The following is an 18,131-nucleotide window of genomic DNA, read 5'->3' as shown; positions in this document are numbered from 1 at the left end:
AGAGCTTCTTTCTAAAAACGATATGGATATCCACATAATTATGGATTATTATAATTATTATATTATTAAAGGAAATACAATCACAAACAGATTATATTAGATTTATATTTCAAATAGGAATAAATGCGGATTTTACAGCAGCAACATTGTTTCTCTACAGTTTAAACATGTAATAAACCTGCGTGCACGAAGTCGATAGTCAAACAAATTGAATCGTCATAAATACTTTAGGAGCTAATTTGTGACCTAACAGGAAAAGGAAATGTATTTTAATATGAGGAGTGTGTTTTAAAAAACATTTTTAAATTTGTAATTCGAAAAAGTTTTTGAAATGAGGTTTTTAATGTTCAATTTTTTTTGTGAAATTCATTTTCGATTTGAAGTATTTATTGATGAATTAATAATTCATTTTGAAAAATAGATTTAAAAATAGTGTTTATTTAAAATTAAATTATTAAATAATAAATTACTTTAGTAATGTTGGAATAAATAAAATAATTTAAAAAATGAATTCGTAAATGAATTTACAAATGCAGAATTTATTGTACAATTCATTCATTATTTAAGCACAGAATTCTTTATTTCAATGCTTGTGGCGCTTGTGGTCCTCCACACTCTTACTCGTTGATCTCGTCCTCCTCGTCCTCAAAGTTCTCCTCGCCGTCGTTGGCGGTGGCTTCCTGGTACTGCTGGTACTCGGACACCAGGTCGTTCATGTTGCTCTCCGCCTCCGTGAACTCCATCTCGTCCATGCCCTCGCCGGTGAACCAGTGCAGAAACGCCTTTCGGCGGAACATGGCCGAGAACTGCTCAGAGATCCGCTTGAACAGCTCCTGGATGGCGGTGCTGTTGCCGATGAAGGTGGCGGCCATCTTGAGCCCTCGGGGAGCGATGTCGCAGACGGCCACCTTCACGTTGTTGGGGATCCACTCCACGAAGTAGCTGCTGTTCTTGTTCTGGATGTTCAGCATCTGCTCGTCCACCTCCTTCATGGACATGGGCCCCCGGAAGACGGTGGCCACAGTCAGGTATCGTCCATGGCGAGGGTCACAAGCCGCCATCATGTTCCTGGCATCAAACATCTGCTGGGTGAGCTCAGGAACAGTGAGCGCTCGATACTGCTGGCTGCCTCGCGCCGTCAGAGGAGCAAACCCCGGCATGAAGAAGTGCAGCCTGGGGAAAGGAACCATGTTCACGGCCAGCTTGCGGAGATCTGCGTTGAGCTGTCCGGGGAAACGGAGCGAGGTCGTCACGCCGCTCATGGTGGCTGACACCAGGTGGTTGAGGTCGCCATAGGTGGGGGTGGTGAGTTTAAGAGTGCGGAAGCAGATGTCGTAAAGGGCCTCGTTGTCGATGCAGTAGGTCTCATCTGTGTTTTCTACCAGCTGGTGGACCGACAGGGTGGCGTTGTAAGGCTCCACCACGGTGTCCGACACCTGACGGACCAAAGACAGACGGGACGTGAGAAGCGGTGCGTCTGTATTTGTTTCTTAAGGATCCGAACAAACAAGTTGGGAAACGTGGGACAGACGGACAAAATTTCCTCCTCCTACCTTCGGTGAGGGCATGACGCTGAAGGTGTTCATGATCCGGTCGGGGTACTCCTCCCGGATCTTGCTGATCAGCAGGGTGCCCATCCCCGAGCCAGTGCCCCCTCCCAGAGAGTGAGTCAGCTGGAAGCCCTGCAGCAGAAGCGCAGTCTTTCATTTCACAGTAAACAGTGAGGTTTGTACTCAGTGTCATCAACAAACACGCTGTTTACAGTTTATCCTAAAGGCACCATCACTGGAAAACTGACATTCTTAAATAACCCCGGAAGTCAGTCCACTTGACCAAAATTTCACTAATGAGACAACGGATGGTGTCCTGGGGGGCCTCCTCCCAGATCAGGACCAGGGCATCACTGAGCTCCGGGACAGCCTGAGGTGTGACCTGGCAGCGTTGCAAGGACCGAAACATAACGTCCCAAAGGTCTATACATTATATTTATGATGAAAAACTGAGAATGGATCAAATATTTCCAACATCATACAACAAGGATGAGTCCAATTAGATCTGTTAGCGTGGGTCTGTTAGCATGTAGCGCTAACATGAACTAAATTTCAGCTGAAATTTGAGGTCAAATCATAAACGTGAATCTGCCAGTGAGGAACAATAAAATCTGGAGAAAACTTTAACGATGGTCCTGGATGTTGTTGTTCAATGAATCTTAAAAACTAAAGCAGGAACGCTGAAGAAGAAAAAGTTTAGCTCCACCCACTGAGGTTAAACTCAGCCAATAAGGCTGCATTGGTCACATAAAGTAGACTCACCTGGAGACAGTCGCAGTGCTCGCACTCCTTCCTCACTACGTCCAGGACAGAGTCCACAAGCTCCGCCCCTTCCGTGTAGTGACCTTTGGCCCAGTTGTTCCCTGCACCTGTCTGACCTGCAGACAGCCAATCAGAAAGGAGAAAATCTGTGAAATGTAAACTGATCACTGCGACAGATGGACACACACACAGTTGCTGGTGGTGAAACATTTCTCAGCTAGTGGACAGTAGGACGTGTGTGTGTGTGTGTGTGTGTGTGTGTGTGTGTGTGTGTGTGTGTGAGAGACAGAGATCTGAAAGCTCTCTGCTTCATCTTCTGCTCAGACAGTTTATAAAAGACACGCTGCAGACGCGTCAGTCTGTTTACTCGGACGATTTAATGCTGGAAAGTTTCGCTGCAGCTCACTGAGCAGGAATTCTGTGCTCGGCTCGTCAGGTGGGTCAAACACTGCTGCTAAATAAAGATCACGCAGCTCTGCGTCTGCAGGACCAGGAAGGAGGATGAGACCAAACTACTTTATAAGTTTATAGTTTATGTGTCAAATTCTCCTGATTAAAATGAAATCATCGCCTTTCCTTTCATTTTGATTTAAAGGGCTGATCGATGTGTTCTGATCGTGTCTGCTGAGGTTACCAAAGATGAAGTTATCTGGTCTGAAGAGTTGTCCGAAGGCTCCCGAGCGCACGCTGTCCATGGTTCCGGGTTCCAGGTCGACCAGCACGGCCCGGGGGACGTATTTATGCGCTGCACACAGAGGGGAGCGGTTACCTTTGTGCACCAAAGCTGAGCAGGAGTCTAAGTGATCTCATCACCCTGAACAGAGTGGTGACTCACTCTCCTCTGCACTTACAGGAGGCCTCATTGTAGTAGACGTTCACTCTGTCCAGCTGCAGACTCGAGTCACCCACATAGTTCCCGGCGGGGTCGATGCCGTGCTCGTCACTGATCACTTCCCAAAACTGAGCGAGTCACAGAGAGAGAGAGAAAAGCATTGGTGATTCAGCGACTTCCTGCCTCTGTGGTGCGCTCGCTGACTCACCGATGTCCAAGGTTAAATGTTTGCTGTGAAACCTTCACAGCTTCCTCCTGAAGGCCAAAAACATTCAGTTTATAAGAACATGAACGCTGTAAGAAACAGACTCTCCCACATTTTACTGAACCCTGAATGCAGCACGCATCACCTCCTGATTTTAACCATTACAGTAAATTAAACAGACTTGATTTTACACTTCATACTGTAGCGTGTGAAACCCACCACAGCTAACTCAGAGCTCTGTTCAATGGGATGATCTTTAATTCAATTCAATTTTCTTATACTGTGACAAATCACAACAAAAGTCGCCTCAAGGTGCTTTATATTGTAAGGTCGACCCTACAATAATACATACAGAGAAAAACCCAACAATCATATGACCCCCTATGAGCAAGCACTTTGGCGACAGTGGGAAGGAAAAACTCCCTTTTAACAGGAAGAAACCTCCGGCAGAACCAGGCTCAGGGAGGGGCGGGGCCATCTGCTGTGATTGGTTGGGGTGAGAGAAGGAAGACAGGATAAAGACATGCTGTGGAAGAGAGACAGAGATTAATAACAGATATGATTCGATGCAGAGAGGTCTATTAACACATAGTGAGTGAGAAAGGTGACTGGAAAGGAAAAACCCAGTGCATCATGGGAATCCCCGGCAGCCTACGTCTATTGCAGCATAACTAAGGGAGGATTCAGGGTCACCTGGTCCAGCCCTAACTATATGCTTTAGCAAAAAGGAAAGTTTGAAGCCTAATCTTGAAATTAAAAATAAAATTAAAATAAATGTTTACTTTTGAATAAGCACAGACTGTGCTGACCTCGCTGTGATACCTCTCAGCCAATGAGCTCTGTTTAATCAGTCTGAGGTTCTTCGTAGGTTTTTTTAGTGCTTGCTTTCTAAGCACTAAAAAACCAAAACAAAACAAAAGAAAGAAAAAAATACAGAAAAAACTGAGGGACGAGTTAGTTCCTCAGATCGAGTTAGTGGGTCTGATGGAGATTCTGATGGAGGCTAAAAGCTCAGATGGCAACAGGGAAGGAAAATGTGTGAAAATTAAAGAACAAGCCAGTAAATTCTAAGTAAACTGGGAGATTTTAGAGATTTGAGTGGCTGCACTGAGCTGAGAGCCTCATGCGTTTAATCTGTTGTTTTCACTGATTAATTTTGAAATATTTTCTGTGGTTGCTGTCAGAGCTGCTGTAATCCTGCTCTACTCCACCGGGTACGAATCCAACTGGGACACTTTATTTTGTTCATCTGAGGTCGTGCAAAGTGTCAGACACATTTTAGCATCTCGGACTCGATGAATGAAGCCGCCGTCCTTTGAGTTACAATCTAACCTCGACACCTTGTCAGTAAGCTTACACAGAGGTGGAGGCTTTGCTCCGTTATTGCACCAACACCACCCTGTTACACATCAGCGTCTGTGCTAACAGGAAGGAGGCACCAGCTTGTTGCAATAAACGAACAAAATCAACCAGGAAGAACCACAAAAACTCAACTCCACAATTTACCCGTCACAGTTTTAATGAACTCGAAACAGAAAAACAATCTGCGTGTGTTCATCTCTGACTTCCAGCCCAGAGAAGAGAGAGTGTGTGTGTGTGTGTGTGTGTGTGTGTGTGTGTGTGTGTGTGTGTGTGCGCGCGCAGATTCCTTGAATAGTCTCTGGGTGGCTCACAGGGTTCACTTCTCTCTCTCCCTCACCACATGTACTCTGGATGAACTTTACTTGATTATTTCCTCTGTACTCTACTCTGTACTCTACTGCAGCAGGTTCCAGAGGCGGATCTCTCACTCGTTACTACTTTTGGAATATTTACTTTAAAAAAGTAACGAGTCTGATTCACGTCTCCTCTGTTGTTCCCGCACTAACCCTAACCCCACGGTAGTGATAATGTGCGTGAAGCACTCGCGGTGTCTCTGATTGGTTCGTTAGATGACACCTTGCAGGTGAGAAGCGGACTCTCAGTGTTTGAAATAAAGTTTTGCGTTGTTGAAAATGTGTGACAGACAGGAAGCTGTGAATCAGAGCAGCGTGACGCGGTCCCTACCTTGGTCCCGATCTGGTTCCCGCACTGTCCCGCTTGGATGTGAACGATCTCCCTCATGGTTCCTACGCGTGTGTCCGCTGAAGCTCTGCTGTGAGTCTGCGGAGCGGGGGCGCGCGTCCTGCTTCATCTTCTCCCACTGTCAGGCGCGTTCACGTCACCACGCCCTGAGGGGGAGGAGTGGGGGGCACGGTCCAGTTTGTCCCAGTCAGCATGAACCTGTGTCCAGCAATGAGCTCACACTCACAGCAGAGCCCACCGCCACGCTCACTGCGTTTAAAACACCACCTGTCAGGTAAAAACACGCGGACGCTTTCAGGCGGGCTGTGATCACTGTGGACAGTCTGCGTGAAACAGCTGGAGTGACGGAGGCTCCTCACGGTTGTTGAAAAGAACAGCTGATAGAGGGGAAAGAATTACAACTTATTACAAAATAATTTTTCAGGAGTTTATTTTGAAAATCTGACACTTCAAAGCATCCTTGCGCATTTCTCTAAACTGCAGCTTTTATTTAGAAAACCTGATATTTCTGAGCATCCTGTTAACGTTATAAAAGTAGTTGGCGACTTTTATTTTGTAATTCCTACAATCGGATCACACCGGTGAAGTACGTGGATGATTTCATCCGGAAATCCTGACATTTAAAATCATTTTAAAATTTTTGTTATTGTGAAACTCTGACGCGGCTGTGCAGACGAGTTATATGTTAAACCTTAACATATATCAGATTTTCAAAATAATTGCTTTAACAGTTAAACACACTCATGAATAAACAGGTGTCCGCTGAGCTGAAAGCTGATAGAGAGACAGACCGTCGTGCAGAGGGGGACGATGATGATGATGATGAAGCACGGTCAGCTGTTGCTGAGGCCAGCAGCAGTGTCAGTTTACAGTAAAGGCTGTAAAACAGGAGCTTTGCTCTGTGACTGATCCTCCTGAGGAGGTGTGAACAACGTCACTCAGGAACCTGCAGCCAAATATGAAACAAAGAAAACTGTCTGCCCCACAGCCTCCACACGTCTGAAGGTCTCCTCCAGCCAACATGACGCGTGAGAGGTCTGGGTGTGCTGCCACCTGCTGGAAGACCCGGAGGAACACAGGGAGCAGAATCAGAGCAACAGGAGACATTCTCTACACCCGGTTTGTTGAGATAAAAAAAAAAAAATAAAGCTGTGAAAATTAATATAATAAAGCCAAGACAAAAACTGCAGTTCCTCTGATGTCCAGCAGAGGCAGCAGTGAGTCAGTCCTCATAGACTCACATGTTGAAACTTTACAGCAGAATTAAACATGTTTTAATAACTCACCTGTTTAAATTGGAGTTTGCATTATTAGGGGCGTGGCTGCTTGATAACCAGGTTCACCAGTGTTACCATCACTTCTCTTGGTGGAGGATAAAGTTCTTCTTCTGAAATGTGGCTGGTGTGATTGGAAGCTCTGTGGACTTCGGGACAAACCTAATCACGGACAGCCACACCAAGCAGATTTCTACTGGACTCTATCTGCTCTACAAAGCTAAACTGTCCTGGAATGATGGAGGATGGTCTAAGGCTGCGCTTCAGCAGAAACAGTCCCATCCATCATAGCTTCTTTCTGACGCTAGAAGATTTCAGGACATCTAGACCTTTATGTGCCTGTAGTGGGTATCATCTGCATAGCAGTGGAAATATAAACAGTGTTTTCTGTGGGATGTATTATCAGGTAAACGACCACAAACCGTACCAGCCAATCATGTGGCTGCACTGACACCGAGCCGAGGATCAGAACAGCTGTGTTATCATGTTCACACTCTGGGCTATCTCGAAGTGACAGGAGACTGAAGAAGCCACCTGGATGAGCGAGCTGCATCGAGACACTGCAGCCTGAAATGTTTATACTTCAGTTTTTATTTTATTGTCACTTTTTAAAAAAGCAACTTACATATTTGAATGTTTTTACTTTAACACGTTTTTAATCAAAAACCACCGAAACGTCTCACAAACACAGACTCTTTATCTCAGCAGTCCAAACCTCCTCCGTCGTCTCCAACACCATCACAGGTGGGAGGAGAGCCTGTGAGCTCCACTCTGAGCCTCCGTCAGATGGAGCACAGGCGCGGTCAGCTTTGTCTCCATGTGACGAAACACCTGAAACCATTTAGTCCATTTTTACTTCCTCAGACTGGCGCTGAGTGCCGAGCAGAGCGTCTACGCCACAGCGGGGATAAAGTACTGCAGCGACATGTCTTCATGCAGGAGAATCAGGTGGAGGACGCTCTGATGGACGATGTCTGAGGAGGACGAGAGGACCGAGAGAAACGCATTAAACTGTGACGTGGATTAAACCCCGGTGGGTTTTGTCCTGAGTGCGAACATGTGAGGGGAGACTCACTGCACATGGCCTTGCTGGGGTTGACCTGCTGCCCCATGAGGAACTGCTGCAGCCTCCTGATGTCCACCCTGGCCTCCACCATGCTCTCCGGGTCCCTGCTCTGAGACGGGCCGCCATCCTGGGAGGCGTCATCGCCTGAAGGGAGGGAGGAGCAATGTATGAAAAGTGTGGACCACAGGCCCGCTGATATACTGATAATCAGTAATTATTAAACATAAATGAGACACTCTGTGTGGCTCTCAGCAGCAGGTGGAGGGTGTGGCTTTAGGCCCCGCCCCCCACAATTAACTGTTATCAGGGATCTGACGTGTTGACTGAGCTACAGAGATCACGGAGCATCCGTCAGCAGGTCTGAGCTGCTCGTGGAGCTAAAACGTGTTTTTACCCCACGGAGGGTTTCCCAGGTCTCTGAAGTGAGTCGTCACGGAAACCAGATCGGTCTCAATCTTCAGGTTCATCTCTCCGTTCAGGTTGGCTTCGATTACCTGACAGACACACACACAGAGTAGAAAAGCGCTATATAAGAACAAGTCCATTTACCATTTACACACACACACACACACACACACACACACACACACACATCAATAATAACGTTCAGGTGTTTTTTTTGGTTAGTTTTCATGAAGATTCAGACTTTAAAGTCTCTTTAAGGAGAATTATGATTCAGATTCACTGGTAAGGAAATTTTCTGTCTTTGATTCAGAAAACTTGTGACATTAAATCCTTTTTTAATTAGATTTTCATGTCATTGAAGGTCATCCAGTTTTGGAAGAAAGGAAACTTTATTGATCTAAATGAAACTAACTGATCATTAACTACTAAAAATATTCTAAATGTATCCTCCTGTGTTGAATCTACATGTTCATACTGAGAAGGCCACACAAGTCAGTATTTCACTCATTTCACCGCACAAACACTAGGTGGCGGTGGTGTTTTCCTCTTGGAGTTGACTCTTCAGAGTCACTGCTGGAGGTGTTTATGAAACCTGAAATGAGGCTTCTTGAAAAGTTCATGTTGGTTACAGCGAGGATTTAACACAGCGCTATAAAACCCAACTAACCAATCGAGGCAGCAGTGGGTGAACGCTCGTGTAAAATCCCGAGTCTGGCGAGGTGTTAACACCTTCACTTCCTGTCCGACCGCAGGTAAAAAGATGAAAACGCTCCAAATATTTCAGCATATTTCATCTAAACATCTAAAGCGACATAAGGCTTCAGGTTCTGTGTGTCACCTGTCGCAGGTAACATGAGGCCCGAGTTTAAACATGACATTATTTTTTCTGCATTGTTGACAAAAATGTCTAAATCTGACTTCTCAGGAAAAGCTGACATAAACATCGTGTTCACATTCAATCCAATATTTGTCCTCCTACATCGGGCCGGGCGGAGGGCTGAAATACAGGAAAATGTGTTTCTTCACATATTTCAAACGAAAGGAATTTAGTGTCATGTTAAAAAAATGCCGGGCAGTTTGTTACACGTAACCGCGGCAACAGCTGTTACTGAAATGACCCAAATCCAGAGAAATAAAGCTGCAGATCTTCTCTGTATGAGTCCGTGTTTGATCTGAACATGTTTAACCTCCTACCAGGAAGTTGGAGAGGTTCTTCATCCTGTCCACGATGTTCTTCATGGTCTTCAGGGGAGGGAGGTAGATGCTGACCTGCAGTGACACAAACACACAACCCGTGATGGACAAAACAAAGTCAGCGCTCATAAAAAGGATGATTTGGTGTTCGGAAGCTTCGCTTACATCAAAGTCCGGCATGCTCGGCTCTTTGAACTCGTGCCACAGTCTCCGGGGGATGACGTCAACGGGGACGTCGTGAGTGACGACTCGACTGACGCTGGACAGGGTGGGCTGGGCGGCACAGAGGAAGAGGGCTCAGGTTTCTCAGATTAAAGGTTCAAATGAGTTAAACCAGTTTTAAAAGCAGCCAGAAAAACAAGACGAGCCAATATGAGCTGTCTATGGCTCTGCTTTTGGCTTCTAGATTTGACTCTTGTTTAGTTTCCTCTCAGGGTTTGGTCGACACCTCAGCTGCGTTTATTGTTTTCTGGCCTTGGTTCACACTGGAGTGAACCACTCCACATTATAAATGTAACTGTTTGATAAACCTGTGGCTGGATTCTGGTTCGGAGACCTGGCCGTAGATAAACTTATCCCCAGATGCAGCGTATCGTCCGATATTATGAATAGTAATGTGAAATTAAACCTATATAATTCGAGCTGTAGCAGAGACAGACTTCTCAGGTAAACTGAGTTTTTTCTCGGATGCTCTCACCAGCTCGGCGGCGATGGTGAGGCAGGGGCAGTGCTTCTTGGTCAGTTTGACTTTGACCGCTTTGGCGTTCTGGACCGTCTTCAGGGCTCTGGACAGATTCTCCGGAGTCACCTCCAGACAGATCTCGTTGTCCTCGGAGGACACGCCCTCCATCTGGTACTCCTCAAAGAAGTTGGCCTGCGGGGAGGAAGGACGGGATCAGGGTACTGAAATAATTTAATAGGTCCTGATCATCTCAGACTCATTCCTGAGTTTATTTTCTTAGCAGCTGGAAGCCGGAGCGTCGGCTCTCACCTGTGACAGCTCACACCACATGCTGACGCCGCCGTTGGCCACTTTACCGGACAGAACGAAGAACAGGTTGTCCGGGGTCAGCCGCAGGACGCACATCTTTGTCAGCTTTGAGATGGTGGTGACGACTCCTGAGAAAGATCAGAGGTGTGAACCAGGAGCAATATTTAATCAGTCACACGCAGACTCGGTTAGTTTTAATAATAGTAGTTAATAGTTTAGTTTAATTAGGTATCTGATCTGCACTTCTGAATAACATGACCCTGATAAACACACTAAAAACAACAATTAATACTACAACTATTGAAAACTAAGTACAACTAGACATTTTAACATTAAAACTTACTTTCAAAAACAAAAATGAGCTAAAAATGAAAAGTGGAAAACTAGAGCAGCTCCACAGAGCCATTAAATAACAGATTACTCATTCAGCATAAACATACAGCTGATATTTTTGTGGTTGTTCATGAATCGGTCCAAATGTGCACTCATAGCCCTGCACAAGACTCCACGTAGATTTCGTTGAATTTAGATAACACTAATCAGGACAAACCACCAGTTAAACTGTCAAAGTCTGCGGCTCTTTGAGCACATGCTGTAAACCGAACTACAGACATTTCCTAACATGTCAGAAAAGTTAAAGAAAGAACAAAGTCCCGCTTCAGGAACTTTAAATTAGGTGTACTTTTATTTTCACAGTTTCTGTGCAGCATTTGGAGGGAAGCTAACAGCTTAGCTTCGGCCCTCGGTACAAACAGATGTTTGAGACTCACGGGTGAAGTGGTTCAAACAGGCGATGTCGATGATTTTCCCCCGAAACTTCATTTTTCCCCCGGGCAGCAGAATTTAATCTTCCGCTTTGACTTCAGGCGGGGAACTTTTTCATTTGTTTGGTCCGTCTGTGTCTACGGTCCGACGGAAACAACAGCCACATGGAAACTGTTAATCTTTCCGCCCAACGAAAGGAGAAAACAACCAGCAGAATTAAATATGTGGCACGGGGACCAGAACAGGGCCCTTTAAATGGTCTGTACAGGGGCAGAAAACTGTAGCGGACCAGTGCGGTCTATATTTTTACTTACATACTGTTGAAATCACACTTTTCAGTCTGTTCATTATCTTTTTGTAACTGGGATAGAAAATAACTTCAAAGATCCGTTTGGCAGCTTTCACCTAGAGTCAGCTTTTTGGTGAACACAGAATGTTCTTCACACTTAAAGATATGATGTCTCGTTAAATATTGGTCACTATATAACAGTTTTACACCCTGTTCTAGACCAATAAAAACACGAAAAACCCTCAGAAACAGCAGCCTGTGCATGCTGTGGCTCATTTTTACTCTGTGAGGTAATATTAGGATCTTATCAGAAAAATTATACTCAGACAATCCTGTAAAAAAAAAGAACTTCAACTTCCAGAGAGAAAAAAGGCAACAACTTTTAAAAACCTTATTTTGTGGCAACTTTTCAATGTTTTTTTTAATTTAATTTAATTTTTTTTTAGAATATTAGACTAAAGCTTGTCTACATGCATTAAATTAAAGATATTTTTCTTCAAAATACTTAACAAATAAATAAGCATCCTAAAGTGCCGCTGAGTGTATTTATTTATATTTTTATTCATATAAATTATTGATTTGGACACATTTTCTCATATAAATTTAAGTGACATCAGGCGTGTAAATCTCATGTGTCTTTGAAGATTTAACACAAACCTACATTTTACCATCAGACGGAAACAAGTTTATTCCCATTGCTGAAGCATCACACTGTGATCATGTTTGTTCTTTTTCATGTGCTCATTTATCGTCTCTGAGTTTTCTGAATTGAGTTCATTTTATCGCTGACACACATCATTTGTGATTTTCTTTGAACGTGTTTCTAAAAATAAGGAGGTAAAATATTTGTGTCTCTTTATCAGCTGAAAAACACCTCAGTCGATCACAGTCAGCTGCAAAAACAATAATAATAATAATAATACATTTTATTTATAAGCGCCTTTAAGGCCCTCAAGGTCACCTTACAATAGCACAAGAAGAATAGCAACAATACAATATAATAAATGTGGCAAAATAAAATTTAGACATAAGGTAAAAAAACAACAACAACAACAAACTGGCATGAAAGTATAAAAGCTGAGCAAGGTAAAAATGGACTAAGACAGAATCAGGTGTATGCAATTCTGAATAGATGGGTTTTGAGATGGGATTTAAAAGTGTGTGGTCCGTAGAGCAAGTGGAAGTGCATCCAAAGTCTCGGGGCAGAACAACTAAAGGCTCTGAGTCCCATGGTAGTCAGGCGAGCAGGTGGAACAGACAGAAGGGAAGCTGAAGAAGAGCGGAGTGTACGAAGGGGTGAGTATGTATGGAGAAGATCAGATAGATATGGAGGAGCGAGGTTATGAAGCGCTTTGAAAGTAAGAAGCAGGATCTTGAAATTGACACGGAGGTGAATTGGAAGCCAATGGAGCTGTTTAAGAACAGGTGTTATATGTTCAGTGGATCTAGTTCTGGAAATAATACGAGCAGCTGTAATTTTTAACTAACTGCAATTTATGGAGGGATTTATGAGGCAGACCATAGAGAAGAGAGTTACAGTAATCTAAACGAGATGTGACAAGAGCATTGACAAGTATGGTGATACTGTGTGGTGTGAGTGAGGGACGAAGGAGGTTAATATTACGGAGATGAAAGTAGGAAGACCAAGTGATATTATTTATATGTGCTGTGAAAGACAGAGTGCTATCAAGGATGACACCAAGACGCTTAACCTGAGGGGAGGATGTGACAACAGAGTTATCAATGGATAATGAAAAACTTCTGGGTGAGACTTTGGTCAGTTTTGATTTGGCGCCTAACTGGAGTATATCGTGATCTGTGAGGGAGTAATTGAACAAACTGTGAGCGGCCAGAGAGATAAGAGGTAAACCAGGCGAGTACTGTACCGTTGATGCCATCCATCCATCCATCCATCCATCTTCATCTACACACCCTGGGGTGGCTGTAGCTCAGGTGGCAGAGCAGGTCAGCCACTAATCAGAAGGTCGGTGGTTCGATCCCAGGCTGCATCCTGGCTGCATGCCAAATATCCTTGGGCAAGATACTAACCCCATGTTTGCCTACTGGTGGTGGTCAGAGGGCCCGGTGGCGCCTGTGTACGGCAGCCTCGCCTCTGTCAGTGCGCCCCAGGGCAGCTGTGGCTACAATGTAGCTTGCTATTGCCAGTGTGTGAATGTGTGTGTGACTGGGTGAATGACTGAATGTAGTGTAAAGCGCTTTGGGGTCCTATGGACTAGAAAAGCGCTATACAAATGCAGGCCATTTACCATTTCATCCACTTTATCCGAGGCCGGGTTGCGGGGGCAGCAGCCTAAGCAGAGAAGCCCAGTCCTCCCTCGCCCCAGCCACCTCCTCCAGCTTATCCGGGGGAACACCAAGGCGTTCCCAGGCCAGCCGAGAGATATAATCTCTCCAGCGTGTCCTGGGTCTGCCCCGGGGCCTCCTCCCGGTGGGACATGCCCGGAACACCTCACCCAGGAGGCACCCAAGAGGCATCCTTGTCAGATGCCCGAACCACCTCAACTGGCTCCTTTCGATGTGGAGGAGCAGCGGCTCTACTCTGAGCCCCTCCCGGATGGCCGAACTTCTCACCCTATCTCCAAGGGAGAGGCCAGCCACCCTTTGGAGGAAGCTCATTTCTGCCGCTTGTATCCGCGATCTCGTTCTTTCGGTCACTACCCACAGCTCATGGCCATAGGTGAGGGTAGGGACGTAGATCGACCGGTAAATTGAGAGCTTCGCTTTTACACTCAGCTCCCTCTTCACCACGACGGACTGGTGCAGCGTCCGCATCACTGCAGCCGCAGCACCAATCCGTCTGTCGATCTCCGGCTCCCTTCTCCCATCACTCGCGAACAAGACCCTGAGATACTTGAACTTCTCCACTTGGGGCAGGAACTCATCCCCGACCCGGAGTGGGCACTCCACCCTTTTCCGGCTTAGAACCATGGCCTCAGATTTGGAGGTGCTGATCCTCATTCCCGCTGCTTCACACTCGGCTGCGAACCGTTCCAGTGCGAGCTGGAGGCCCTCACCTGATGAAGCCAACAGAACCACATCATCCGCAAAAAGCAGAGATGAGATTCTGAGGCCACCGAAGCAAAAGCCCTCCGCCACTTGGCTGCGCCTAGAAATCCTGTCCATAAAAATTATGAGCAGAACCGGTGACAAAGAGCAGCCCTGGCGGAGCCCATCACCCACCGGGAACGAGTCCGACTTATTGCCGGCAATGCGAACCAAACTCTTGCAACGGTTGTATAGGGATCGAATGGCCCGTAGCAATGGGCCAGACACCCCATACTCCCGCAACACCTCCCACAGGACACCCCGAGGGACACGGTCGAATGCCTTCTCCAAGTCCACAAAACACATGTAGACTGGTTGGGCAAACTCCCATGCACCCTCAAGTATCCTTGAGAGGATGAAGAGCTGGTCCAGTGTTCCGCGACCAGGACGAAAACCACATTGTTCCTCCTGTATCTGAGGTTCGACTAGCGGACGAACTCTCCTTTCCAGAACCCTGGCATAGACTTTCCCAGGGAGGCTGAGGAGTGTGATCCCCCTGTAGTTGGAACACACCCTCCGGTCTCCCTTCTTAAAGATGGGGACCACCACCCCGGTCTGCCAGTCCAGGGGTACTGCCCCTGATCTCCACGCAACATTGTAGAGGCGTGTCAACCAGGACAGCCCTACAACGTCCAGAGCCTTCAGGAACTCGGGGCGGACCTCATCAACACCAGGGGCTCTGCCACCAAGGAGTTGTTTAACTGCCTCAGTGACCTCGCCCCCGGAAATTGGCGGGTCATTCCCCTCATCCCCAGACTCTGCTTCCTCCTCGGAAGACGTGTCAGTGGGATTAAGGAGGTCCTCGAAGTATTCCTTCCACCGCCTGACAATTTTCTCAGTCGACGTCAGCAGCGCTCCGCCAGCACTATACACAGTGCAGGTAGAGCACCGCTTTCCCCTCCTGAGACGCCTGACGGTTTGCCAGAATCTCTTCGAGGCAGTCCGAAAGTCTTTTTCCATGGCCTCTCCGAACTCCTCCCACACCCGAGTTTTTGCTTCAGCCACTGCCCGAGTCGCATTCCGCTTGGCCTGTCGATACCTGTCGGCTGTCTCCGGAGTCCCACAGGCTAACCAAGCCCGATAGGACTCCTTCTTCAGCCTGGTGGCTCCCTTCACCCCTGGTGTCCACCATTTGGTTCGGGGGTTACCACCACGGCAGGCACCAACCACTTTGCGGCCGCAGCTCACTGCAGCAGCTTCGGCAATGGAGACGCTGAGCATGGTCCATTCGGACTCAATGTCCCCAGGCTCCCTCGGAATGCTGTTGAAGCTCTGCCGGAGGTGTGCGTTGAAGATCTCGCGGACTGGGGCCTCTGCTAGACGTTCCCAGCACACCCTCACTACGCGTTTAGGTGCACCGGGTCTGTCCAGCGTCCTCCCCCGCCACCTGATCCAACTCACCACCAGGTGGTGATCAGTTGACAGCTCAGCCCCTCTCTTTACCCGAGTGTCCAGAACATATGGTCGCAGGTCTGGTGATACGATTACAAAATCGATCATCGACCTGCGGCCTAGAGCGTCCTGGTGCCACGTGCACTTATGGACACTCTTATGTTCGAACAAGGTGTTCGTTATGGCCAAACTGTGATTTGCACAGAAGTCCAATAACAAAACACCGCTCGGATTCAGATCAGGGAGGCCGTTCCTCCCGATCACGCCCCTCCAGGTCTCGCTGTTGTTACCCACGTGAGCATTGAAGTCTCCCAGCAGGACAACAGAGTCTCCAGATGGGGCACCTTCCAGCACCCCACCGAGGGACTCTAAGAAGGCTGGGTACTCTGAACTGCCACTCGGCGCATAAGCGCAGATGACAGTCAGGACCCATTCCCCGACCCTAAGGCGCAGGGAACAAACCCTCTCGTCCACCGGGAAAAACCCCAACGTACCGGCAGCAAGCCGAGGGGATATTAGAATACCCACCCCAGCCCGCCGCCTCTCACCAGGGGCAACTCCAGACTGAGACAGAGTCCAGCCCCTCTCCAGGAGACTGGTTCCAGAGCCCAAGCCATGCGTAGAGGTGAGCCCGACTATATCTAGCCGGTACCTCTCAACCTCACGCACTAACTCAGGCTCCTTCCCCACCAGAGAGGTGACATTCCATGTCCCTATTGCCAGTCTTGGCAGCCGGGGATCAGTCCGCCAGGGCCTCCGCTCCTGGCCGCCGCCCAGCACACAATGCACCCGACCCCTATGGCACCTCCTGCGGGTGGTGGGCCTGTGGGAGGATGGGCCCATGTCTCCTCTTCGGGCTGTGCCCGGCCGGGCCCCATGGACTAAGGCCCGGCCACCAGACGCTCGCCCTCGGGCACCCTCCCCGGGCCTGGCTCCAGGGCGAGGCCCCGGTAACCCTATCCCAGGCAGGGTAAACTGTTCCCTCGATATTCTCTTCATAAGGGTCTTCTGAATCGCTCTTTGTCTGGTCCCTCACCCAGGACCGTTGATGCCAATAGATGCTAATCTATGAAGAAGGATGCGATGGGAGATAGTGTCAAAAGCTGCTCTAAGGTCAAGGAGAATGAGGATGATGATGAGTCCAGAGTCAGCTGCAAGCAGAAGATTATTAATGATTTTTACTGGAGCTGTTTCTGTACTGTGAAATGAACGGAAGCCAGACTGAAACTGTACAAGTTATTTCCAGTGAGGTGTTTATGAACCTGTGCAGCCACCATCTTTTCAAGAATTTTGGCTAAGAAAGGCAGATTTGAAATTGGCCTGAAATTATTTAGATTGGAAGGATCTGAACCATTCTTTTTCAGTATTGGAGTTATTGTTGCAGTTTTAAGAGAAGAAGGAACAGAACCAGATATAAGAGAGGAGTGTACGATATTAGCAATCAGTGGGCCAAGGGAGGGAAGTGAGAGTTTAACAAGATTAGCTGACAGTGGATCAAGTTTACATGATGATGACTTTAACTTAGTAATTATGGAAGATAGCTGAATTATTGTGGGAAGTTCAAATTTGGATAGAGAGAATGACAGTTGAGTAGGACAAAAAATGCAGATAGAACAATTGACCATATCACAGGACGAGGGCAGTTGTTGATGAAGATTCTCAATCTTCATCAACAATTAATTCCTTCATTCCTTCCTTCAGTCCTGTGTGTGTCTGCTGACCTTTTCTTGTGTCAAAGTTCATTTGTTTCTGTTAGAAAAATAAAGGCTTGATTCTTATTCATTCTGTCACCAAATTAAAATGATCTCCTGTAATCTGCAGGCTCATTTGTTGTGAAACAAAAGCATTCCAGCTCTACAAGCTGCTTACAGATCTGGACTGGAGTCAGTTTGGAGATTTTCTCTGAGCACAGAAGCTGAGAGGGCAGTGAGGCGAAGCACTTCAGATTAAACTGCAGATAATGTCATGGAAGTTTGAATAAAACAACATACTGTTTATGTTTTCTGACCCTCGTGTAAAAGCTGCATCCACATGAAGCTGATAAGATAGATAAACATAAAGTTACAGATAAAACTGAAACACATCAGACTTGTGTTTCAGAACTCGCTGTGACCCCTCGTATTTTTAAAAGGTTGCTATTCGCCCTTTTTTAAAAACCACAACCCTGACTTGTCCCTCCCTCAGCACTAAAATTTCCTTTTACCTCCAAAATTTTAGAAAAAGTGTCGGCCAACCAGCTTCTAGTGTTTCTACCTGCTCATTACATTTTAAGTAAG

General features: G+C 46.7%; 2 protein-coding genes across 2 annotated transcripts; both read right to left on the bottom strand.

Moving 5' to 3' along the window:
* Positions 1-519: 519 nt before the first annotated feature.
* tubb6 (tubulin, beta 6 class V) lies at positions 520-5,639 on the bottom strand. The gene is made up of 6 exons (XM_003452414.5): positions 5,396-5,639; positions 3,164-3,272; positions 2,947-3,057; positions 2,313-2,428; positions 1,554-1,682; positions 520-1,436 (listed from the first exon to the last, which is right to left on the bottom strand). Exons 1-6 carry the CDS (start codon positions 5,450-5,452, stop codon positions 618-620), a joined length of 1,341 nt encoding a protein of 446 aa, XP_003452462.1. The 5' UTR covers positions 5,453-5,639; the 3' UTR covers positions 520-617.
* A 1,623-nt stretch (positions 5,640-7,262) lies between these two features.
* Positions 7,263-11,300, bottom strand: hus1 (HUS1 checkpoint clamp component). Its single transcript, XM_013275871.3, has 8 exons — positions 11,114-11,300; positions 10,344-10,471; positions 10,050-10,226; positions 9,518-9,625; positions 9,353-9,427; positions 8,148-8,247; positions 7,763-7,897; positions 7,263-7,661 (listed from the first exon to the last, which is right to left on the bottom strand). The coding sequence occupies exons 1-8, from the start codon at positions 11,163-11,165 to the stop codon at positions 7,579-7,581; spliced, it is 858 nt and encodes a 285-aa protein (XP_013131325.1). The 5' UTR covers positions 11,166-11,300; the 3' UTR covers positions 7,263-7,578.
* Positions 11,301-18,131: the final 6,831 nt, after the last annotated feature.

Source organism: Oreochromis niloticus, linkage group LG9 (assembly GCF_001858045.2).
Source record: "Oreochromis niloticus isolate F11D_XX linkage group LG9, O_niloticus_UMD_NMBU, whole genome shotgun sequence".
NCBI classification, from domain to species: domain Eukaryota; kingdom Metazoa; phylum Chordata; class Actinopteri; order Cichliformes; family Cichlidae; genus Oreochromis; species Oreochromis niloticus.
This window is presented reverse-complemented; position numbering and strand designations above follow the sequence as displayed.

Excerpts from the sequence above, each read along its gene's own strand:
- tubb6 (XM_003452414.5), bottom strand. The coding sequence starts at position 5,452 with ATGAGGGAGATCGTTCACATCCAAGCGGGACAGTGCGGGAACCAGATC. Across the intron at positions 3,273-5,395 it reads GGAACCAGATCGGGACCAAG|TTTTGGGAAGTGATCAGTGA; the intron begins GTAGGGACCGCG and ends TGACTCGCTCAG. Across the intron at positions 1,683-2,312 it reads AGCACTGCGACTGTCTCCAG|GGCTTCCAGCTGACTCACTC; the intron begins GTGAGTCTACTT and ends CTTCTGCTGCAG.
- hus1 (XM_013275871.3), bottom strand. The coding sequence starts at position 11,165 with ATGAAGTTTCGGGGGAAAATCATCGACATCGCCTGTTTGAACCACTTC. Across the intron at positions 8,248-9,352 it reads AGAACCTCTCCAACTTCCTG|GTAATCGAAGCCAACCTGAA; the intron begins GTAGGAGGTTAA and ends TGTGTCTGTCAG. Across the intron at positions 7,662-7,762 it reads CCCCAGCAAGGCCATGTGCA|ACATCGTCCATCAGAGCGTC; the intron begins GTGAGTCTCCCC and ends CGTCCTCCTCAG.